The 25,767-nt window shown below is 36.3% G+C and overlaps 1 protein-coding gene and 1 long non-coding RNA gene across 2 annotated transcripts; one reads left to right on the forward strand and one right to left on the reverse strand.

The window, feature by feature from the left end:
- The first annotated feature begins 8,046 nt into the window (after nucleotides 1-8,046).
- On the forward strand, nucleotides 8,047-11,930 carry LOC121728724 (organic cation transporter protein-like). The gene is made up of 7 exons (XM_042116964.1): nucleotides 8,047-8,267; nucleotides 8,656-8,851; nucleotides 9,036-9,136; nucleotides 9,259-9,410; nucleotides 9,493-10,095; nucleotides 10,402-10,583; nucleotides 11,418-11,930. The coding sequence occupies exons 1-7, from the start codon at nucleotides 8,101-8,103 to the stop codon at nucleotides 11,586-11,588; spliced, it is 1,572 nt and encodes a 523-aa protein (XP_041972898.1). The 5' UTR covers nucleotides 8,047-8,100; the 3' UTR covers nucleotides 11,589-11,930.
- Nucleotides 11,931-12,546: 616 nt separating this feature from the next.
- Nucleotides 12,547-20,759, reverse strand: LOC121728725. The gene is made up of 3 exons (XR_006035859.1): nucleotides 20,667-20,759; nucleotides 14,550-14,551; nucleotides 12,547-12,557 (listed from the first exon to the last, which is right to left on the reverse strand). It is a non-coding gene; the product is annotated as an uncharacterized LOC121728725 (long non-coding RNA).
- Nucleotides 20,760-25,767: the final 5,008 nt, after the last annotated feature.

The following is a 25,767-nucleotide window of genomic DNA, read 5'->3' on the forward strand; positions in this document are numbered from 1 at the left end:
GAGCGTTTGTATGGAAAAACGGCGGTGTGGAATCCTCTTAAAGTAAATCTGAAAATTTAAAACCTTTCGACGACTGTTGATTCCATTACCTTGTAGTTATATGGACTTTTCATTTCAATGCGTCGGATAGGCATCTCTTCTTCGCCTGAAGCACGTAATCAACAGTTTATAAATTTCCGTTTTTTCTTACTTAAAATGTAGGCTTTAGGGCGTTTGTGCACTACACGGAATTTTACCGTCCGGCGTTCATAACTTTCACGTTTGCCATATAAATAAGGTAGGAAATCGAGATGGTAAAATTCCGTGTAGTGCAAAAACGCCCTTAGGACTGAGAAAATAATGGAAATCGAAAAAAAATGTGGATTTTGTGTATAGCCAGACAACAGGGTAAGTTACAAAGTTTGTTAAATTATAAGGTAATAAAATGAGCCAAGTGTGAGTTGAACTGGCACACTAAGGGTTTCGTAACATTATAGAGCAAAAATAGGTAAAAAGTGTTTTTTTGTATGGGAACGCCCCTTAATTTTTTATTTTATTGGAATATTATAATTAATTAATCTTAACTATATAGCCTATATATATAAAAATGGATTTGCAAATGTGTCAGTCGCGCTAAAACTCGAAAACGGCTGAACGGATTGGGCTGATTTTAGTCTTAAAATATTCGTAGAAGTCCAGGGAAGGTTTTAAAATTGACACGAAGTTCACCGGGGACAGCTAGTAAATTATAAATACAACTGAGTATTTTGTGAACATATTTTCAAATACCTACCTATTGCCATTATTGATATTGAGCAAAAAATACGTTTGTTGTATGGGGTTGTATTCCTTAAAAATTTAATGTACTTATTTTGTTTTTAGTATTTGGTGTTATAGCGGCAACAGATATACACAACCTGTGAAAATTTCAGAAATCTAGCTATAGCCGTTCTTGAGATACAACCTGGAGACAGACAGACAGACAGACGGACGGACAGACAGACATCGAAGTCTTAGTAATAGGGTCTCGTTTTTACCTTTGGGTACGGAACCCTAAAAATGAGTCATTGTTCTTATGTTATAGAATGTTAGCTATCTGGTTCTTCTACTCATATCTTTAATTATTGGGTTATAAAGTTAAAGAAACAGAAAGTATCCTTACACATTGCGCATTCATTAGGTCAAAAGAAATCTATGTAGCTGACTTGATTTCAGTGAATCTTGTTAACAATATATCTTGATCGAATTTGAGGTTCACACGAATTCCCATATTGAGTGTAGCTTTTAGACATTTAGTATTCCATTTGTCGGGGAGACTGGGTCTCGATCCGGGACTCAATTACTCGCAATAATGTAAGTGCGAGGATGCATTCTGCCCTAGATGGCAGGAAAAATTGTTTTAGCGGTGCATATCATGCTCACGTCATATCTATTTTTATTGTACACTTCTGTCCTTACAGATCGCTTTTAGTATAATTTTACAAATTGCGTAGTAAGCATTGATGTAGCCGCAAATAATCAGCGAAGTGCGGACTCGCGCACAAAGGGTTCCGTACCGTTTTAGAGTGAAAATAGGCCAAAAATAGGCCAAAAATTGTGTTAAGTATAAAGTCAATGTTTTTTACAAAATATAGGTAGGTAGGTATAGGTAGGTAGTCCTAATGTCGTTGAAATTAAGGTCGAATTTCGACCATAGGCGATCTCTAGTAATATAAAATTCTCGTGTCACAATGTTAGTTACCGTACTATTCCGAAACGGCTTTACTCTGATTTTTACCAAATTTTATATGCATATTCCGTAGGTCTGAGAATCGGCTACTGGGTACTTTTTATATTGATAAATAAGTCATTTGATGAATAAATAATAGTAAACTATTACAACTCGAGACTGGCGGCGACCATTGTTCGTGCGACGGGATAGCGATGGACGTCGCGTTGCCATGGTGCCATACTTAGTCACTTCAATAAAATAATATGGGTGAAATACTTTATATGGCAAAACAACGTTTGCCGGGACAGCTACTAAGGGATAAATACACGCTCTGAAGTATTATCCCTTTGTTTTGTTACTCTGTGTACAAGTATTTCGAGTATGTGACGTACTGTGGCCCCAGCCGCTAACATATTACCTCAGGAGTTAATAACCGAGTATTGATCAGTGGTCACTGACAAGGGTCGTCCGCAACTTATCGAATTTGAATACATTATGTTACGCTGATGAATTTAAGCTAAAGGTAAAACAGTATCAGCCCTGAACTCTGGAGACAATAGTTAGTCTAGAGAAGTAAAAAAACTTTCTTGCGCAAAATTTTTATTTAAAACAGCGCAGGTGTCTTACGTAAAGTAAAATATTATGAAAAACTTATAGGCATCTAGAATATTATGTTGCCCGTTCCATTGTTGCATATTTTTATGTTTCTGCTACATTATGATTTAAAAAGTATTTCCATACCAGATTTTATCAAATTCGGTGGAGGAGCGTTTTATAGACGCTGACGTCTCTTGCGAAAATATCAGCTCGGTAGGGTTCCGTTATAGGGTTCTGTAATCAACAAAACTTGGTTGACTACTGAACCCTAAAACGGAACCCTAACAAGGTTATTTTTTCTATATTGGTAGGTTAATAGTTATATAATTTAAGGGTAACATTGTCCTACAAATAAAACAATCCATATTTCAGGACCATCAAGTCAAAGTATGAAATCCTTTCTTTCTCTTTTAGCTACCACTTTCGAGATTTTTCGAAAATAAAAAAGTTGTTTGTCTTATCAAAATGAAGCTACTTACAAAAAATTTGCTTGTTAGTAATTAAAAAAAAATGTTCTAGGGCTCCCGTACTATATTTCCGCTTATTGTATAATATTAAAAGTAGGTATTGGTGTCGTTGAAAATTGCTTCAGACGTTTTATAATACAGGTTGTGTTGTTCAATTTAGTACACACTAAAATATCCCAATAACTGCACCAGTTGCATTTCAGGACCAATACGACCTGCAAACTTTCAAGAAGAGAGCGTATTCCCTCTTAAAAGGCAGGAAAAGCACCTGCAGCTCTTCTAATGTTGGGAGTGTCCATGGGCGACGGTAGTTGCTTTCCATCAGGTGACCCGTTTGCTTGTAGGCCCCCTAATATTGTATATAAAAAAGTGGGAAATTGCTCGCCAATTTACCCTACTACTTAAGCGTTCCTTATAAAAAGTATTTTAGTACTAACGAAAACATTTTATAACAAACTCCTATCTTAAAACACAACATATTATCACCACCAAAAATCCCCGAGTCATAGTGAAAAAACAAGGGCGTTGAAATGTGTGGAGTACATTAGTTTAGGGCAAGATGGATGGCCCGTCATCCCTCAGGTGCTCGACCGGTGTCAACGGTACACACACTCACCTAATAAATTGAATATTTCTAAATCCAACCCGTTTATGTTTAACAATCACTTAATTTAATGAAGACTATACCATTATATCTAAACTTGGCAACCCGTTAATATTTTTGTTAAATATTAACGGGTAACAATAACTAAGAAATACTATAAAATGATATTGAAAATTTAGAAATTGTCTTTAAAATTGTTTTTTTTTTAATCTATGGACGCTTCACACCACGTCAGTCTGTGTGCTAAGTACTAGAACTTGTGTTACAGGTACCAGACAACAGAAATATAATTAAAATACTTTTCTTACTATACAGAATATATTTAAGATTTTTAATATATATAATACATTTATTTAATACGTACCCGCGACCCCCGGCTTGAGCTGCCAAACACTCTTAACCATTGAGCCACAGAGGTCGTCAAATTTCGAAATCCGCCAACCCAATATTGAACAACTAGATGACTCCCGTAACTCCGTTGCACCAAAACTCGTTTATCGCGCGGGGACCGTACATTTTTTCGGGACGAAGAGTATCTTATGCCCCTCCCCGGGGCTCGAAGTATCTCCATACCAAATTTCAGCAAGATCGGTAAAGCAATTTGGGAGTGAAGAGGTAAAAGGCAGACAGACAGGCACACTTTCGCATTTATAATACTAGTATTGAAGTATTGATTACTTAATGTATGTTAATGAATACTTTAACAATAATATGATATTGAAATTTCAGAAATTGTCATTGAAATGATTGAATATTTCGAAATCTGATATCCCGTTTATATATTTTAAGGATTTCTTAACCTTGATCATTAATTAAAATATTTGCTGCAAATACAAATGATTAACATGAAACAAAGAAAGGCGAAACAAATTATGTACTGCTAAACAGTCCTTATCTCTAATGATATTAATTTAATGAAGAGTCTGACATTAGCTCCATACATTTTCTGACAAAATCATTAAGTAAATTACTCATTAGAAGTGCATCCAAAAGAGCTAGGTAGATGTATTTTTTTCACAAATAAAATGTGTTTTACACATTTCTATAAATGGTCACTAAAAGCATTTATTGATCTAAATAACATAACTGCATTCAAAACTTTATTGTAGGATGATCTACGAATAATAAAAACTATTTATTATTCGTATGGGATGATACACAAAATGCTTAACAGCGTCCAAACACTCCAAATATCCTACAATATCCAAATACCAGTGCGATGAAACTTAACGTAACCAAAGTATCAAAATTTCTTTCTATTTCACAAAATGATAGTAATTTCAGAGTTGTATTTACCCTCAGAGATTAGAGGTCAGCGATTTAAAATATAAACACAATAACAGATTAAAGAGGTTCGGGATAGACATTACTGGCCTTATGTGACCGGTACCATGATTCTGCAATCTTAATTCAACATCAACAACAGCTTGGATATTGTTTCGATGCAGATCAGTTCTCGCTCTCACTTAAGACCCGACAGTCCTCAGACAGATTTCTTGACACATGAAAATGCTAAAAATACACAAATAAAATATATTTTTAATTTCAATAGTTTGTCTAAAGACTGTCGTGACCGTCGTCATCCAAAATGAGCACTGGTTCTATCTCTCTAAACCGCGAACTTTCTTAAAACATCAAAATAACGCTATCCGCTTTGTGATTGGTCAAAGCTCCAAAAACAGCCGTAAGGTTTATGACAATATGACTTTGCTGTTCAACAGAATCTGTACTAAATCGAACGTTAATCGAAGCTGTATTAGGTTTTACTAGCAGAATAAGGGCACAAGGCAAGTTGCTAGCTCAGGGATAGGGCTCTCGGGGCGCTTTACGGAGGTACCCTCATATTTTTCGGTCATTAGGCATTGCTTCGTAATCAAAACGGAGACAAAACAACCTTTTGTTAATGAAACGACATGACCCGGCCTCATGCTGAGTTTCATGACGTCGAGGGAATTTTGATTCGGTTCGAGATGGCTACTATTTGCTAAGGCCTTATTACATACGCTTAAGATGCGTTTCTAATTTAGTTAGATCGACCTGCTAGGTCTGACCTTGATGGGCCTAGTTGGATTAAGTTAAGGGGTTTCTTCGTATTATGAAAGAGCTGTTTTTCTATTACCTGTCCAGGTAATTTCATAAGTCATAACATAATTGGCCTAGCCCAGAGGAGTAGTCAATACGTCTGGTACTATGTTTGATTTTCGTCATGATTTCTACCTAAAATATAATTATAATCAGAATTTGCAATCAATTATCAACAATTTCTGGTGTATCTAACACAATAATTCGCTCGAAAATTGCGACACCAAAGTAAAGTCGTAAATCTCAATCGGGGAGCTAATAAGATGCAAACAAAAAGTGAACTCAGTTAATAATTTACGACGGACAATAAGCCTCAAAATCCCGTGTAATGAATGCTTCGAGTAAGTTTGGTGTTTGCACCTGTACCCCGGTTGGCCCAACTTCATTGTGTATCTATATTTATAACGTAAAGATAAGTCATGTTGGTGCGTTGGTGCTTAGGGGAGTGCCCCATGACATAACTAGATCTGTAGTATTCGTTACGTCGAGACTAAAAGGCGATGCGACATGCTTCATGTTATGTGAAGTGTTTATACTAGGTAGAGTAGAACCTTTTTTTTAATAAACTATGCTCGCCAACTTACTACCAATCGAAAGCATCTCATTACCAAAAATATTTTTTGCAATTTAAGTATGGATATCTTAGGCGCAGTCTATAAGGCTGTTAGTAACTTAAACAGACAAACACACATTCACATGAATACTTTCAGTATTTAAATATATATTTCTCAAGAGGCTTACCTTTATTTTCGAAACAACCTAACTTACTCAATTAATTCATTGCGCTTTGCTATCTCTGTTTTGAATGACGGCGCTCGGAGAGTCGGCAGCTCCATCTAGTTTGTGTTATGTTATGTGTCTTGCTTATTTTAATAGTAAACCGAGAATTTATTTCAAAATTTCCAGTTTTAAGACCATAATATTAATACATACTTAATAATAAGTATCTGGGAGATTTCAAAGTAAAACATTAACATAAATGACAAAAAAATAAACGGTTTCTCAATGATTAGGTATGACTATATCTTACTTATCCTTGAGCACCTCCTACGCACCTACTTAATTCACGAAATTATAGTTTCGGAGATAGACATGACGAATCTATAAGGGTTCCGTTTTTTGCCATTTGGCTACGGAACCCTAAAAACTAGATGACGCACACATTCACAACCATATTCCGCAAAATGCTTCCAAGTCTGTAAAATTATCTCCATACTAAATGAAATCTAAATCGGTTCAGCCTTTTAAGTTTGTAGAGGTCACAAATAGATACACTTTCATATTCATAATTTAGTAACGATAAAGCAATTTCTCATTTTCTTCATCTGTCTCTACCCAGATATTGTTGGTAATTCATTATAATGACCTAAAGGGACGCAGGGCAGTGGGCGTTAATTTAATTGCGAATTATAAATCAAGTACATTGGTGTGATAAATTATTCCAGACGTAATATGAGCGCCTGATTCAATTGCCGCCAAAGTGCATTTGACAATTATAGCGTTTCGTCCTAATTATTATTATGTCAAAGGCAACGTGATAAATTATTATAATTAATTCTATCTAGTTCTATCTAAATACTGTATTTGCTGACATTGTTTGCTTTCGTTATACTGCTAGTTTAATGTATTGCGATTTTCAGCTTTAAACTTTACTTTAAAGTAAAAAAAAAGTTATTTTTTTTAATTGACTGGCATCCATACAATTTTGTTTCTGTAATGCCCAATCGTTGACTGGGAGATAATGCCATACGTTGCCATTGAGCCCGCCTTTGTAAGGTTTGACATTGTGCAGTAAGTGTCTCAATAATCAAAAGCATAAAATGATGCTTTTTTATGAAATAAGGGGGCAAACGAGCAAACGGGTCACCTGAATATGGAAAGCAACTTCCGTCGCCCATGGACACACGCAGCAACAGAAGAGCTGCAGGTGCGTTGTCAGCCTTTTAATAGGGAATAGGGTAAAAGGGGAGGGTAGGGATAGGAAGGGAAGGGAAGGGAATAGGGGAGGGGAGGGAGGGTTTCGCTGTTTGTTACGGCTGTTTCACGCCGGTTTTCTGTGAGAACGTGGTATTTATCCGGTTGAGCCGGCCCATTCGTGCCGAAGCATGGCTCTCCCACGTAATGAAATACAGAAATGAAAATGACAGATACAATTTGTGGAGCCCCAAAGAAGATGACTCCCACCTTCCAAAGATATACTCTAGAGGCCTGACTAAATTATTCTGGTACAAGAATTTGCGATGAGAAGAATTTTCTTGACATTGGTTCCGAAACACACACTTTGGGAACCGCTAGTAAAACAACCTTGGTATTTCCGTAACTACACGAATTAGCGTACTACTTTTAGGATCTTAAAATATTCCACAGGACGCAGCTCATAACATTACACCACTTATTCAATTACTTGAGGATCATTCACGTACGGACGCGCCGTAGACACAGTCCTCAAAATATCTTTAGAGAATCCTTTAGAATTTAACAAAACCATCGACAATCGTACAAAATCTTTCAATAATTCAACAAAAGTCTCAAAAATCGGTTGAAATCTTTTAAAAATTTAACAAAACTTAAAAAAAAAACAAGCCAAAATCTTAAAAACTTGCAAAAGTGTTTTGAAATTGCTCAAAAATCTGATATTTGATAATCTTATTTTTGTCAGTATGGCTCAAGAGGAAAAGAATAGTGTACATCTGGATGAAGTGCTAGCCCAGTTCGGAGCGTACGGTCGCTATCAAATACGGATGATCCTGCTCCTTGGTTTCGCATTCTTCAATAATGGAATACACAGCATCAATTATGTGTTTATAGCTGAAGAAGTGCCGTATAGGTATGTTTTGTTACGTCTTTGATTTTGAGGTGGCAATTTTAATTTATTTATAATATTCGGTAGATTTTTTATTAGCTTTTGAACATGTTATTGAATATTGTAACTCAATGAAACTTTAAGAGTTTTACTTTTTTAATATTTATAAATAAAGCACCTTGTTAGTTGTAAATTGGGATTTGTGCTTATTTACAATGAATAAATAGTACCCAGTCACGTATTATAATTTTGCGTGGACCGCGCAAGCTGACTAAATCAACGTGCTCGAAAACATAATAATATTATGAATGACTATTTTAACTTAATCAAAGGATTCGATGGCTTTAAACTGTTCTTGAATTAAAGTGTCTAACCATAAATAACGTCACACTTTCGAACTGAACACTTACAGATGTAAAATAGAGCAATGCGAGTCGGCGAACAAAGTTTTTAATACTTCGTGGTACAATTTCGCGACACCGAGCGACTATCGAAGTTGTTATAAATACGGGTCGACGGGCGACGAGTGCTCCTCGTCTAGTTTCACGTCTGTAGTCGAACCTTGCTTGGAATGGATCTACAAAAGCGACGACAGTTTCGTGGCTGAGGTAAACTGCAATTATTCTGTACCCAACTTTTCATCGCATTCTTCGGAAGTTGGGGAAGTTTTGAAGCTTCTGTATCAGCGGTATTGTTAACAAGCGTATAACTTTGAAGGTTTTTGAACTCACACGTGGAAGGTGAAATGTTTGATGAATGTTTTTGTATTGGTGAATTACTTTTTTTTTTCAGTTTGGACTAGCGTGTGAGGATTGGAAACGGACCTTTGTTGGAACTGTCCACAGTATCGGTTTGATGCTCGGTCTCTTCTTACAAGGGCAACTTTCTGATAGGTATGTTGAGATTTGTGTGGCAGTTAATTAATTTTTGTTTCTATAATTTAGTTTAATCAAACAAAAAACTAAAAATAAAGCAAATCCTTTAAATTGTTCGTTTAATTTCATGCCTATTTCAGACTTGGACGAAGGGCGGCTATCATCATCTTTGGCATTACTTGTGCTGTTTTAGGAGTAGGAAAAAGTTTTGCAAGTTCATACTTATCGTATATTACTCTTGAATTTTTTGAAGCATTTATCGGTGAAAACTATTCCCCAGCATTTATAATGAGTAAGAAATAAACCAATATTATATTTTTCTACTTACTACACTGTTTATAATGCTAATACTATATTTGTATTATTTATTCCAGGTATAGAATTAGTTCATAGTGATTTTAGATTGAATCAACAAATTATTTACAGTGTGATATTTGCACTGGGTGGTGTAGTTTTCCCAATAACCGCTTATTACATACCATATTGGAGAACTTTAACACAAGTACTGTATGCACCATCTATAGTATTTATTTTCTACGTCTTCATCATGGACGAAAGCGTGCGATGGTTACTGAGCAAAGGAAAAAAGAAAGAGGCCATTAAAATATTGTTAAAAATTGCCGAAAAAAATAAAGTGTCAATAAAAGAGGAAATAATCGTTAACATAAAGTGTGAAGAAAACAATACTCGGAGTTCACCCTTGCGGGACACCTTAAGGTCGAAGCTAGTTCTGAAGAGATTTTTAGTATGTTTGGTATGGTGGAGCTCTTGCACGTTTATTTGCTATGGACTTGCCGTAAATGTGGTATCACTAGCCGGGAACAAGTACCTGAATTTTGCTATAATGGCGGTGTCCGATGTTCCCGCATGTATGGTCATGGTCTATACACTCAAAAGATTCAACAGGAAAAAACCTTTGTTGATATCGTTCACGTCCGTAGGATTATTCTGCTTATTACGATCCCTCGTGTCCAAAGGTAAGTTTTTATAGCTCAATCATTGTCCGAAGTATCGAGATTATGAACTTTTGAATAACTGTTTTACGGTAACGTTTAACAATAAACAGGAAATAACGTTTGTTACGCGACCCACATCGCAACTTAAACATATCGACGCCATACAGAGTTGGTTTCATAGACAAGCGAAACATAACTTTATAAATAGTGAATTAAAAACTGCAAGTCAAAGAAAATGTATAATTGAACACGTTCATATACAACGGTTTTATCTCTTCTGATACAGAAACCATCTGAATATTCAATTGTTTTTTTTTGTTTTTGCAGAGTACGCGTTTATATCAACCAGTTTGTTCTTCCTTGGCAAGTTTCTATCAACGTTTACTTTTGCGACGGTGTATATCTATACATCAGAGCTGTTCCCGACGTACTCTCGCAACTCCATGCTTTCGCTGTGCTCAGCGATTGGACGAATTGGATCTGTGTTGGCGCCTATGACACCATTATTAGTGAGTTTTTTTTTTTATGAAATAAGGGGGCAAACGAGCAAACGGGTCACCCGATGGAAAGCAACTTCCGTCGCCCATGGACACTCGCAGCATCAGAAGAGCTGCAAGTGCGTTGCCGACCTTTTAAGAGGGAATAGGGGAGGGTAGGGAAGGGAAGGGAAGGGAATAGTTGAGGGTAGGTAAGGGAATAGGGTAGGGGTTAGGGGATTGGGCCTCCGGTAAACTCACTCACTCGGCGAAACACAGCGCAAGCGCTGTTTCACGCCGGTTTTCTGTGAGAACGTGGTATTTATCCAGTCGAGCCGGCCCATTCGTGCCGAAGCATGGCTCTCCTACGTTTTTTACTTTACTACCGCAGACTCAATTGTTTCGAAAGTTTTTCTAAAGTATTGTTCTCTCATTTCGTCTCTACACAAAGCTACTATAATATGCTTTATGAGAATTACAATATTATCAAAACTTTCTGTTCAAGTGCCTTACAATTTAGTTATGAGCTTGGCATATTTTTTCCAATTTATTATTGTTCTATTTATTTTATTGACAATGGATAATACAGCAGCTACTAGTTACATCAATTGCTTGGGAGATATAATAATATATAGGTACAATACCCTCATCTTCCAAGGTAGCAAGGGACTTTTGGTAATGGTGTAAAGTATTTAGAATAATTATTCTTAATGTTTTTACTAAAACTTTTGTTTGAATTTTCTTTTACCTTATAAACTCAACTTTCTTAAACAATAAAAAATAAACTTTAACGCCAGAACTATAAGGTACTAGGTATTACTTATTTTATAAATGCTGAGCTATTAACTGAAAATTTATGATTTTCAGATTCAATACGGCGAGAGTATTCCTACTCTTGTGATCGGTACTGTATCACTTCTGGCTGGGTCGACCACACTGCTAGTTCCTGACGTGGCCAACGAACCTCTACCGGACAACGTGCAGCAGGCTGAGAACCTTGGCACTGTAAAGATACACGATAATATGGATATGGGATAATAAGAGAGAAATGTCGGGAGCTGGCCAGGAACCATTTGTATAAGACATAAGATACCAGATATAAGACAGGAGTTGGGAAGAGCCGCTCGTCAATGTGTGCCTCTTCTGAACACACATAGAAAATATGCACAAATTGCTATACTATCTACGCGCACGTGTGTGAGTATTTAGCGGAATTGCTTATTTGCTGTGCAGTGTGCTCAGTGGATCTACAATAGTGAACTTCTTTTCGTATAACAGCGTTGAAACGTTTAGAATATGCCTTAAAAATAAACTATTCTGAACTCATAATTTTTTAAATTGGCAACTAACAAAAACGATTTGTTTCATGATTCGGACAGCTTTGATAACCTATTTTTTTACCTAAGTAAACTATTTATAATGTATGTTTATTTTCTATACTAATTTATATCTATTGAAATCTAATTAAAATTATCAATACTTAACTTATAATTTATTCAAATTAGAAGTAAGTTATTTTGAAATACAATATATTTATAGATCATTTTGAAGACGATTAGAGGCGTAGTTGCATCAATTAATGTAATAAGTATCAATATTCAATAAAGAAGTTTTATAAAAAAATAGGAATATTTTTTATGCTGTTTCATATTCATATACACTCTTACTACACTGCTGTTTAAAATATTTTAGTTTACGTCAACAAAGCCGCCGCCGAGTGCTTTGTATATTTTTCCACGTTTACAGCAATTATGATAATGACTTTTTGTCATGTTTTTGCTCTCGGCTCATGGACGGTTTCTTTATTTAATGGTTTCTTTGACAAGATGGCGGACCATTAATTTTAAATTACTATCTCAGTTAGGGTCGCCACAGACGAGCCACGCGACCCCGACCTTTTGACGTGCTTTTTTATTTTCGGATCTCGCACTCGGGACGCGGTTCGCGGCAATCTAAAATGACCATTATTTAGCGATATCAAGCTGCGATCAGTTCTTTGTAGTCACTCTGCTCCGACCCTAAATAAAGGCGGACACGAATCATTTAAAATAATTGATTACGCCCCCGAGGTTGTTTGGGGTCGTTACTTAAAAATTGGACGCAAAACTTTTATGAGGCGACTTAATTGAAGTTCAGTCGGAAGCAGACGGTAATTTCGTTTGTTTTACAAGATGTTTACATGTAATTTAAAAGCTGTAATAACCTTTGTCTGTTAAATAACACAATTTAGCTTTAAATAATTACTAGTTATTTGACCGAGCTTTGCTCGGTATTCAATAAAACACGAATAAAATGACATTTTCTAAAAACGATTCCTAGCTAGATCGATTTATCGCCCCCGAAACCCCCTATATACTAAATTTCATGAAAATCGTTGGAGCCGATTCCGAGATTCCAATATATATATATAAACTAGCGGCCCGCCCCGGCTTCGCACGGGTGGACATTGATTTTTAAATATTTTTTTTCAATCTTTATTTCTTACTCAATCTTTATGTTAAGCAGAACATAAAAATGGTTTACACTAAACCTATGAATTAATGAAGCACTATAATATTATCCCATCAATGAAGCGGCACCCGGCTGTCGCATAACTATTATATTATAAATCTATTGTGTCTGCTATTCTCATGATCGAGGTAATAATAATTAATATTTACGTGGACTCTCCGGGCGAGCAACCCGCGCGACGCGCCTTGACGACGCCCAATTCGCAAAGTGCAGCAGAAATCATAATATTTTATTTTCGCCATAACATTAAAACCAAACGTCCAATTTTAATCATTTAAAGACCAAATATTATCTAAATTAACTGTACTTAGTAATGAAATAATTTATTTTGATAAGAATTAATGCCATGAGTAAAATAAAGGCATTTAAAGGTAGTCCAAAAACATTTCAAGATTTTTTAATAAAAAAATGGTTATTGTTCCTCACTCAACATAGATAGGTATAGTGTGTCGCAGACTTTTTTGTAGATATTTAAAAGATCTAAAATTACTTAGAACATTTTATGGTTCTATCTTTTATAGTTTAGGCAGCGTACGCGAAAAAAGTAACATTTCTGGTTGATTTTTTACACCTTGCGTCCGAAAATCCCAAATATCTTACGGAACCCTATTTTTTTCCAAAATAAAATTTAGCCTATGTTCAGCAGAATTAATGTAGGATTCCAATGGTAAAATAATCTTTTAAATCGGTCCAGGAGTTTCGGAGCCTATTCAAGACAAACAAACAATCAAATCTTTCCTCTTTATATTAGTAGTGTAGAAGAATCGCTCGTTTAAAGATATAAGATTTATTATGAACGAAATATTAGCAGTTGCTGATGTTAAGTTAATTTTAACCGAACGTCAGTTCTTTATGGACGACATTTCCATTACACAAGTTCGAAAACATTGCAAATTGACTCCTTCGATGAAAAATGGTGCAGAAAAATCAATGAGCAGTTCCAATTATCCGGGCTGGAGATTAACGCGCTAGATGGAGCGTGCAGACCGGCCACTAATACGCTACAGTTTTTGACAGTTCCTATTAACCCAACTAATTATTATTAGTGTCGTTGCTACATTTTATTAATTTTTACCTGTCTTTGGTTGTCTAATATCTACAAAAATAAGAATATATTAAGTAGAAAATAAGATAGCGGCAATATTCGTTAAAACTTTACTCAAACTATAGAAAAAATATATAAATGTGATAACGCCTGACGGCAGACGGAGTCTTAGAAATAGGGATTTTTACCCTTCAAATACGGAATCCTAAAATGTTTGGAAAGTATAGTCGCTCATGGCTCATGGCCAAGCGTGATACCGGTCGTCCAGCGTTTCAAATGTAATAATAATAGCTCCCACACCGGTTTCGGTGACGGTGGCCGATTTCATTGAAACCAGACCAGCTACCCAGGAGTAATTTTATAGTGCCCAAGTGTGTGCGCAGTACACAAGAGCACTCTCTATTCCTTTACTCTCATAACCCAGTGGGACGGAAGACCGACACGACTGGCGAGAGACCAGGCACAGGACCGACTTTTTACATGCCCATCCGACGCATGGATCATCTTACTTGTCAGACAATCAGGTGATCAGCCTGCGTTGTCCTAACCAAACCTGGAAATAATATGTTTCCAACGCGGGAATCGAACCCACGACCTCCGAGTCAAGAGCCGCGCTCTATACCACTAGACCACGGAGGCGTTCAAATGTACCGGCTTATGGTACGTGCACATTATGGGGCGGGTCGCATTTTCCCAACATTTTATGACCTGTGGTGGATTCTGTGGTAAATTTTACGCAGACTATCTTTCCGGGGTTAAAAATAATTGTATGGAAAATATGACTTACCCATTGCACCCCATTATACTTTATACAGTTTCCTTTAAATGAAGATAGTGGTATTGTCTAAAAAGGATTACTAATGATGAACCATTAACCAGTTTAATCACCATAAAACCTAGCGCATACCAAATATCTCGCTAAGTAAACGCCTGGCGAAGACAATAACAAACTCCCCAATTAATTGTAACGAGTGTTTGATGTAAATTTTATTCGTTGATGAGCGAATTTTAATAAAGTTAAGCGCCCGAAGAAATTATATGTAAATATTATTGGATGCTCTTATTTGAATATTATTAAAACTAGCTTCTTTTGGCTCGTGTAGAAACGCCGAGCGAGCGCTTACTAACCTATAATATTTAAAAATATAATTAAATTGTAACGGTAATCAATAAACACTAAATGACCGCTAAAATACTTCTCCAGTTACTGACATAATATTCCTAGCTATAGTGAAAATTACTTAAGATGGCACCAGCGGTCATGGACCTTTTTAGTCTAGGAGCTATGTAAAAAATGCTTGCACAGTATTCTGTTAAAATATGAAAAAAATTGAAATTTTATAAAGACACAGACATGAAATTTTATAAATTTATCGGAAAAACCTCTTGATAACTATTAGAATGATAATCTCCAACTATTTATTTTATGCGTTCACAATGATTTAACTTCATTCTCAGTTCACATCGAATATGCAAAATACGATATCGCCCTTATACTAGAATAATTATTAAATCAAACACTTCGTTGTCCATCGCGGTTTGCATAGAAAACGATGAAATATGTCATTTTTTGTCAAGGGGTCAATTTCATACGTGGGAGAGCCATGCTTCGGCACGAATGGGCCGGCTCGACCGGAGAAATACCACGTTCTCACAGAAAACCGGCGTGAAACAGCGCTAGCGCTGTGTTTCGCCGAGTGAGTGAGTTTACCGGAGGCCCAATCCCCTACCCTATTCCCTTCCCTACCCCTATTACCCTATTCCCTCTTAAATGGCCGGCAACGCACGTGCAGCTCTTCTGATGCTGCTAGTGTCCATGGGCGATGGCAGTTGCTTTCCATCAGGTGACCCGTTTGCTAGTTTGCCCCCTTATTTCATAAAAAAAAATGACCGCTACGGACAGAATTCAGTAATTTGAGAATAAAGCAACGAAAATTGTATGACCCCAATATTCCCGAGTTTGACAACCAACCAAGTGTACGAAAGATCCACGAAGTGTAAATTTAGATAATAATGAGAGTTTCGTTGAAATTATATTCTTTTTGACTCAGTTACTGTTCCGTAGTATTTATTATTTGCAGCAAATTAGCCATGTTTCACATTATGGTAGTTTTGGTTTAAAACATGTTTTAATTAAATAAAATGTTTACAGTAAGGACTCCCACGCTTTCCGCTTCCGAGTAGCGAATGCCGCAAAATGAGGTAATACTGAACTAGTTACAAATTACCTTTCAGCGGGAATAAACCGTCTGAAGGGTACTCCAATAAAAAGGGCAATTTTAAAATGATTTCGCATATTTAGCGAGGGTCTAAAGCAGAGGCTTCCAAACTCCTTTGTTTCGTAGACCACTTTCCGGTGAAACAGGTGGACCCCTGGAGCACCCCTTGCTATTATTTTTAGTAACAGTCGCTTTAGATATCTGATAAGATAAGAGACCTTGAGCCAACGTTCTAGTTCTTCACTGCAAACCGAATTAATTTTCATAGATTGCAATTGTGGACCCCATTTTTCTCAGGCCCAACGTAGGGCTCCCACCCAAAACTGCGAATTTGCATCGCATCGCAAAAATCTGCAATATAACTTATACTAAAAGTGACATTGCGATGCGATGCGATGCTAATTCGCAGTTTTGTGTTCGCTCTTGGATCCCCGGGGGTCCACCTGAACAATTTCGAGAATAACTGGTCTAAAGGCAGTTGATAATTAATGTGGCAGACATCTGCATTCATTAATTCAGTTTTTTGCCCGATCATATTTCAACTGTCGTGGCGCCCGTCAGCCTCCGTTGAATAAGTATAAAGGAGTTTTGACACTATTCATCTTGAGGACTTGCATGATGTCATAACGTGAATTTCATATTTTTAAAATACCATTGGACCCTCGTGAAAATGGAATGTTTTGTTCTACATCGCTGTGAGGAAAACCTCCCCGTCATGTGACTTTTTTTTTGTTTTGCGAATATAACGTTTAAATGTTTTTTTTTTTAAATTTTATTTATTAAGACGAAAACTTACAGCTAGATAAAATGGACATAATGATAAACATAGAACGATAAGGCCAATTACAAGTTTTCAAGTTTGATGAAGTATGAAACCCTTTTTAACTAATATTACGTATTTTTATTAGAGATTAATAATAATTTTTATTAGAGATTCATTTTGTTAAATTTTATGATACATTTTTTCTAGTTTAAGATTTTCAGACATAACAAAAGATCCGATGTAAGTTTTTTATTTCATACATTTTCAGTAAATAATCAGGAGCTAAAAAGTGGGTAGAATACTTTAAAGTTTAAATATCTTTCATCCCTAAATCTATGTATTTGCGTAAAAAGCAAATAACAAATAAAGTTTTCTTTGCAGGTCACACGGTGGAGTCTTGTACAAACGTATTCAAATATTATCATGAGCTGACTCTTGCCTTTTAATAAAATATTCAAGGGAACAAAGAAAATATTATGATTTAAATGTCTGTTAAAACAATTTGACTTACACATAAAGCAAACAGCAAGCATATAAGAATAAGCCTCTACAATTTTGAAAAGTATTTTACCTTGTGAAGAAAATAATATTACAAATTTATCACAAAAACAGAAAGATAACACATCAATAATTAACATAGATAATAAACAACTAATTATCGTAAAAGAAATTCATTGTAAATAGCTTATACATCGTGAAAGGAAAGTTGCGTAACGCCGCGAGCGAAAAACTGTATTAATCATTTTAATGTAACTGCTCGTTTATTAATAAACAGAATGAAAAATCATTTCCACTAGCAGTAATTAAAGTGGCTGAGCAGGGAGATCTATTCTCATTATCTCGGAGGACAATATTGCCGGGAATCTTCGGGACGCGGGACTCGCTTATCGTCCGGGAAAAACACCAATTTGTCACCGCGCACGGGCGACAGAGCGCGACCAGCGACAACCTCTTTTGTTTTTGGGGAATACGGTTTCGGTCGTCTCCAAAGACGGATTTTTTTTTATGAAATAAGGGGGCAAACGCGCAAACGGGTCACCTGATGGAAAGCAACTTCCGTCGCCCATGGACACTCGCAGCATCAGAAGAGCTGCAGGTGCGTTGCCGGCTTTTTAAGAGGGAAAAGGGTAATAGGGTAGGGATGGGAATGGAAGGGAATAGGGGAGGTTAGGGAAGGGAATAGAGTAGGGGATGGGGAATTTGAAATACTTTCCACCTTAACATTTCTTATGATAAATTTCGTTGCGGGTGGGATAGGATCGTGCTCTATCTCAGGGTTTTCGTTGTTGGTGCCTGTAGATGTTGGTTTGTAGAAGTTTATGTGATGAAAATGTTTGGTAGGTCAATGTTAAGGCCAAGGTCTCAAAAGCATATCAATATTTTTACGAGTAAAAAAGTACAAGTAAAAAAATATTGGCTATGCTTTTTGACCCATTTAACTTATGGCATAAGATTCCACCATAGAACGACCTTCACCGAGTTGGTTATTGGATGAAAGTATTTAACCCTCGATAAAAAAGAGGGGTGTTATAAGTTTGACGTGTCTGTCTGTCTGTCGGTCTGTCTGTCTGTCTGTCTGTCTGTCTGTCTGTCTGTCTGTCAGTCTGTCTGTCTGTCTGTCTGTCTGTCTGTCTGTGGCATCGTAGCATCCAAACGGGTGGACCGATTTTGATCTAGTTTTTTTTGTTTGAAAGCTGACTAATTGAGAGTGTTCTTAGCTATAGTTCATCATCATCAGCCTGCTCCGTGCTGAAAAATCGCGGTTCATCTGGTCCGTGAGGGGCCGATTGGCAACTTGCAGTCGTTTGGTGGGCTTTATTGCATTCTGGTTCGTGACATTTCTGAATGTTTACACATTAATGGAAAGTTGACCTGGTGCTGCAGCATCACCTGGTAATCAATAGGATACCCAACTCCTCACCAACTCAGAGCAACGGTTTCGTGTTTGGGCTCATTTGAATTGCGACAACTAGTAAGACGTAGATAACTAATAAATTTTTGCATGCTGCTGCTGCAGCATCACCTGGATTCTATAGGAGCCGAGCTCCATATGAACCCAAAGTGGAGGTTTCATGCTTGGACTCATATTGACGGCCTCATCCAAAAGGACATTCGTAGATGGTGTTCATTGGGATATAATATGATCCTGTTGATAGGAATTATTCTGCACTATAACCAACACAAGTTTAAAAACCATTAAATTAAATTAAATTAAGAAATTTAAAAAAACCCCCGCCAAACAACTTTAAAAAGTAATGAAATAATATATTTTACTGACTTTAAGTTTAAATAATTCCTAAGTGTAAAGTCATATTTTAGTCCATAATTGTTGTCAAGGTGTGTCGCCTGTCGGGGGACCGCTAATGTAGATGTTTGATTTCACAAAACATTATAGTATCGAGACAATCAGTGACATGGCGATACAAAATGCAAAAGACACTGTTGGCAGTACCCCGACATACCGTGACAACAATTATGGACTAAAATATCACTTTACACTTAGGAATTATTTAAACTTAAAGTCAGTAAAGTATATTATTTCATTACTTTTAAAGTTGTTTGGCGGGGGTTTTTTTTAATTTCTTAATTTAATTTTTTTATATTCAATTACGTATGTCAATAAATTTAATACTAGTGAGGTGCCTAAACAATTTTAGTCCAGAATAAAAATAAAAAAAACAATAATATTTTTTTTTACATTTCACTGGTTTGGTTAATAGAAAAATTCCATACCAATCGAAAGTATGAAGCCCGTAGAATATGCAAACGGTCTATTTTTTCCCGTCACAACTCTTGGGTAAGCAGGTAAATCGATATTAGTAACGGTGTGGTTAATGTTATTGTTAATTGGTATGGAATTTGTCTCCTAGCCAAACCAAAAAAATCGTATTTTTTTATTTTTTATACTGGACTGTTTTTTATTGACTATTATATTTATATAAATTTATTGACATACGTAATTAAATATAAAATACTTTTTATTTATTAACCAGCTCGGTTAAGGTCGTTCTATGGTGAGATCCTCTATCATTATTACCATATTTTGACCCCCGTTAGATGTGTATAGATGTCTTTACCCTATTACATTTCTTAAACGAAAAATTCGATTTTGTAATGGTTTCCCATGTTTGATAATGGCATTATTGAGATGGTTTAGATTAAAACCACTGTAATTCCTAAACTATGTAGGTTATTTGTTAGTCTGCATTTATGTTGCTGTTTAGTCAAAGCGTTGCTATTTTAATATTATTATATCTACAGATGATAGAACAGTAAAAATTGTAGTAGCTACCGACCACTTTTTCATAGCTCCAGCGACTTGTAGCCCGTCTACACTGCCATATCGTCCGAGAAAAACAGCTCCATTCATATTCATAATGTCGGCGAAATAATAAGTTTTCATTATTCAAAAGCTCCGAAGAAGAGCGTCGTTATGTCCTGATCCGTTCAGCGTTTACATTGCATTTGATCCTGTTTTGGAGAGGGTTTTATGGAGACGTTGCTTTTATTTGTCATTAAGAAGTGGCTTAAGAAATGAAATGTTTACACCAAAACGAAGCCTGCAGACGACGCGTGACAGAATTAAGGGCGTTCCCTACGGAGAATCCGTAATTTACCGTATTTAGAGCCTTATAAACTCATAATTTAAAAGCTACAGAGTTATAACAAAAATACAGCAATAATCTTCAGTATCTTAATTTTCTATTTTCTATTTTCGTTTATTATACTCATGATATCAGCTTCTAAAGTAAAGCCAATTAATTAAAATTCAAGCATACATTCAGAATCTACTTAGTATTTACAAATTACTTTTATTTGAAACACATGCCAATAGATCGACAATATCATAAACTACATATTCCCCGTTTTGAATTTTTTTAGGTCAATTTTGAAGTAATATAAATAAAAAAATAGGGTTATGGTGCGATCTCGTTAACGCGGCAAATGTATGGCCAAGATCGTTTGCTCGGGGGACGGCCTTAAGAATGTTAAATATTAGCACACTTACAATCTGTTTTACATAAAATTTTAGGATTTGCTATCATGTCCATGTCACGAGCAGCACAGCAAAGGGATACCGTATATCCTTGAGCCGAAAAATACTCAAATCGATCCACACATTGGAATGCTACGATGCTTCAGAACCTATAGATATAAATGCTTCCAAATAGGGATAATTTGATTGTGAAAATTAAAACTTAAGAAAATTGTAGGTGTTGACAATTTGACTTTAAAATTTAATTATAATATGTCTTCAAAGAAAGTTGATAACTTTTTTTAGCTCTCCGTTTCTCAAATTCTGCTTTTCGTTAAGTCTACAGAAATTCATCGTCAAATTTTTGCATAAAAACAGCTAATTAGCTTGCCTTACTAGAGAGTAATGAGCCTTTAGAAAATTATGTTTAATGGTCTTTTAAAATTCTGCTTTGCCCTATAATTATTTTAAGACCGCTGTGAGTATTATGGTCTACCTCAATTACATTTTTGTAGCAACAGTCAATTTTTATATTTTCTCTAAGTTGTCTGAATTTTAACATAGTAGGTGTTGGACCGCAACTACTTACATGCAAAAGTTTATTTATCACATGTGAACCGTATTTTCTAATAAAAAATAAACGAACATATTATATACAGGGTGTAACAAAACTAAGATAATACTTTAGGGCGTGTATGTGTCCCCAGTATAGCTTCACCGTGAAAATGGCAGCCCTGAAAGAGTAATTGTTTTTTGTCATTTATTTGGGCAAGCGCCCTAGCGCTTACAAAATTTAATAAAAAAAAGGTCGAATTGAGAAACTTTCTCATTTTTCGGAGGCGGTTAAAAAAGAAGGAAGGTGTTTCAAATCTCAGTCTCCCGCTAAGATGATGATGACCGGACGTTTGATGTCGGCAGAACTCTCTAATTTAATGGTCAGATATTATCTCCACACAATGGAGTGATGACGTCACGACGTGGACGTAATTCACCAATCACAGGCATTGTGGCCCCGAGAATCTACTAATTACTCGTCTGCACTATATTCTGGGTATCGCACACGACTTTAAGAACGCTGGGCGAAAATTGTATGGAAGGTGTTGTAATCTTTGATTACAGCTAGTACGTTTTTGACCTCTGCCTACTTAATACAGAGTTACAGACTAGGAACATAAAATTTTTCTTTTTACTCATATCTGTTTATCCAAATTTATACTATTTTCTTAAAAATCCGTTCAGTACACATATACAACGTAAAGTAAAACATAATTACTTGCCCCGTACTGATATTCATTTTAATGTAATGAAAGTTTAAACACTTGGCGTTGGATGTAACGTGTTTAATACAATAATTGGATACAATAACATAAATTGGTATAATAACACTTTCAGCAGCAAAACAATCTGTAATCAACACCAAATTGTTGGCTGCGTTGTTGTCATAAAACTCGGTTCTCCATTTTAGACTTAACATAGAAGTGATAGGGGTGAAAATTGAGCGGGGTGTTCCATGATCTTGTTGGTAATATGGTGAATATTAGCAGCCGTACCAAAGAGATCAAAGGGAGAGATGGGCTACACAGTGCACAGTTTGCGGCCGCCAGTAATTTGCTAACAACTGGCCCGTTGACATTACAAAGGTGAATTGAAATGTGCGGACAACTTCTAGTACCACTTTGGTACCAATAACAAATTTTGACAGCGATTTTGAGAATGCATGAATGATGAACCACTGACTCACACAAGCCAGAGTTCAATCTACGTAAATGAGGGTTGTTAAAATTCTATTTGCCACCAGGTGCTGCGATGTAGCCTTAGGTCTATCATATTCGTGGCAAATGAACATAAAATTATCGTGACACATGACAGCTATATCGCGACATATGACAGCAGTTTGACACTCGATATACCTGACGGCTACATCGCGGCACCCGGCAGCAAATAGAATTTCAACAACCCTCATTAAACGTTGCGCTGGTCTCTAGGTATAGGTAAAGGGAGTCAAAGTTATTTAAACCTATATTTACTCTTTATAAGAGTGATTTTGACCCACTCTTTAAACAATACCACCATTACATTCCTGAGCGATGGGGTTACAAAACACATTTAAATAGCGAACCCAAACACTCCTAGCTGAAGGCTTTGTCGTGTCATTTTATTCCGAGTATTATTCACGAATGAATAAAGGATGACTAAACAAAACTCCAGCACTCAGAAACGAAAGACAACAAACTATTTGTTCTGAGGTGGCCTGGGCTTTTAGTCAAGTTCCATTTGCTTATTTCGGCAGCTTAGTAAGCCAATGAAGCCATTTTACATAGAGAAATATTTAATACATACACCGGATAACATTTTAAAACAACCCCCGATTCAAATTCAATAAGTGTCAAGATTCATAATGGAAACACACAGACACACACACACATACACACACACACACATATACACATACACATTTTTTTATAAAATAAGGGGGCAATCGAGCAAACGGGTCACCAAATATAAAAACTACCTTCGCCTATGGACCGATTCGCAACATTTGCAACATCAGAAGATCTACAAGTGCATTGCCAGACTCTTATTTATGATCATTAAAAACTTTTTTATCTCCTGGATTCAAACCCGCGACATCCACTTTGGCGTCGACAGATTAACCAACTGCTACATCCGCGGGGCGCAGAGGTTATCTAATGTCTTAGGTTGTTTACACACACGCCGCAGTGGCAGCGGCGCCGTGTGTAAGGGCAAATAGAAATACAAGGATGAGTAATGGAGCGGCACAGCCACGGTGGCGGTGCCGCTGCCGCTGCGGCTTGTGTGTTAACAGCCTTAGATACTTTAACTTTATATGACTCGTAAAACCTGCACCGTTAGTTCCAATTTTGGCCACGCATCAAAAAATACTTGTGGAATTGTGATAGCTTCATAGCAAAAAGTTATTCGCTATCCTAGTTTGATATAAAGCGTAGCGGATGCTATACGAGTGGTTAAATAGGATGAAACAGTACCTTGATCCTACTATTCAATGCAGCAATAATGCAGCTTCGTCTTTTGTTCCATCTAGTCTAATTATCAAACATCAAACTTACTTCAACTTGTGCGTTTTGATTGGTTATAACTCCAAAAATCGTTAGTGGCTTGTTATACTTAAATTATAATAAATCAAAGTGTACTTTAGAGTGTGTATGTGTCTCTTATATATAGAGTTCACTGTAAAAGCAGCAGCGCTAAGAGACTGATTTTTTTATTTTTGTATGCGCAAACGTCAGCGTTACGCATTATTTGTCTATATAACAAAAAAAATCCTTCAGCGTTGCTACTTTAACAATAAACTATGCAGGGAACTCCTACACACCCTAAAGTATTAGCAATTTGTTTTATTATACTTATTACTTACTCTAAGTAAAACAAGCATCTTATGGTTTTTGGAGTTATAACCATTCAGAACGCACTTAAAGTTTGTACTTTGTAGTACGTACACCCTGTAGAATACTACTTTGCTGTTTCATACACAAACATTGAACGCTGCATTAAACAGTAGAATCAGAGTACAGGAATGAATCAGGACTTTGTTCTGATCCGCGCTTCGCATCCGTCTGGTTCGGTTAACCTAAAAACGTTAAGTTTGAATACAAAAGTTTTCCTCATGATGGAGGGTTAAAACGGGGAGCTCCAAAATGAATGCACTTTGGACTCAAAGAGTTTTTCAACTGAATGTTTGTGAGGTAAAGCTGTAACCCAGTAATGAGAGTGCTTTCGTTTTGCACTAAGTCGGTTAAATTTTTCAGTTCTGACAGTATGATGTAGATGATTTACCTGTCGCAACTCGTGAGTCGTGACTGACTTAGTCCGGAACGGTATAGATTACCTTTTCTATCCATACATAATCTAATAATATAAATGAGAAAGTGTAAGTGTAAGTCTGTCTGTCTGTAACTTCCAAAACTCTGTGCCGATTTTATTTTGCTGAAATTCGGTATGGAGATACTTTGAGTCCCGGAAAAGGACATTGGATACTTTTTATCCCTAATTTTGGCGCAAAATATTATGATGATTCATTTAAGAGCATTTTGCACTTAATGTGCTTTTTGTCTCTTTTCTCAAAATTTAAATTTAGTTTGTTATTATTTTTAGCAATATTCCGCGAAAACAACTTCCACCTTTAAGTAAATGAGTGAGTGTACGCAACGGACGTAACGGACGTTGTTCGTAGAGTCCACATCCTGAGGATGCTCCGGTGTTGGGGTGAAACGCGCGTCGAGTTTTTCAACCTGCATGGTGGTGAGGGGCCTTGCACGGATTTGCCAACATTATTGCTTGTGTGGTGGTGGTGTTTGCAAGTTACTGCATGCGAGTGTACGCATAGGCAGTGTGGGAGGAGGGAGGTGCTGTACGCATGCCTATGCGTACACTCACTCATTTACTTAAAGGTGGAAGTTGTTTTCGCGGAATATTGCTAAAAATAATAACAAACTAAATTTAAACTATGGATTTCCGCAAAGTAACGCCTGATTCCATTAACTATCTTTTCTCAAATTATTAATTGTACCAAGGAGTCAAAATTCATCTTTATCACTTGATACTAATACTTTTATCAACACGTCCAAAAACTGTCTTGCAGCTAATAGCAAAAATTTCAAAACTTTCTGTGGGTAAAATCCTATTTTTATTGTGACTCTTTTAGGCAAGAGTCAAGACGTTTT

This window comes from Aricia agestis, chromosome 7 (genome assembly GCF_905147365.1).
Source record: "Aricia agestis chromosome 7, ilAriAges1.1, whole genome shotgun sequence".
NCBI classification, from domain to species: Eukaryota; Metazoa; Arthropoda; class Insecta; order Lepidoptera; family Lycaenidae; genus Aricia; species Aricia agestis.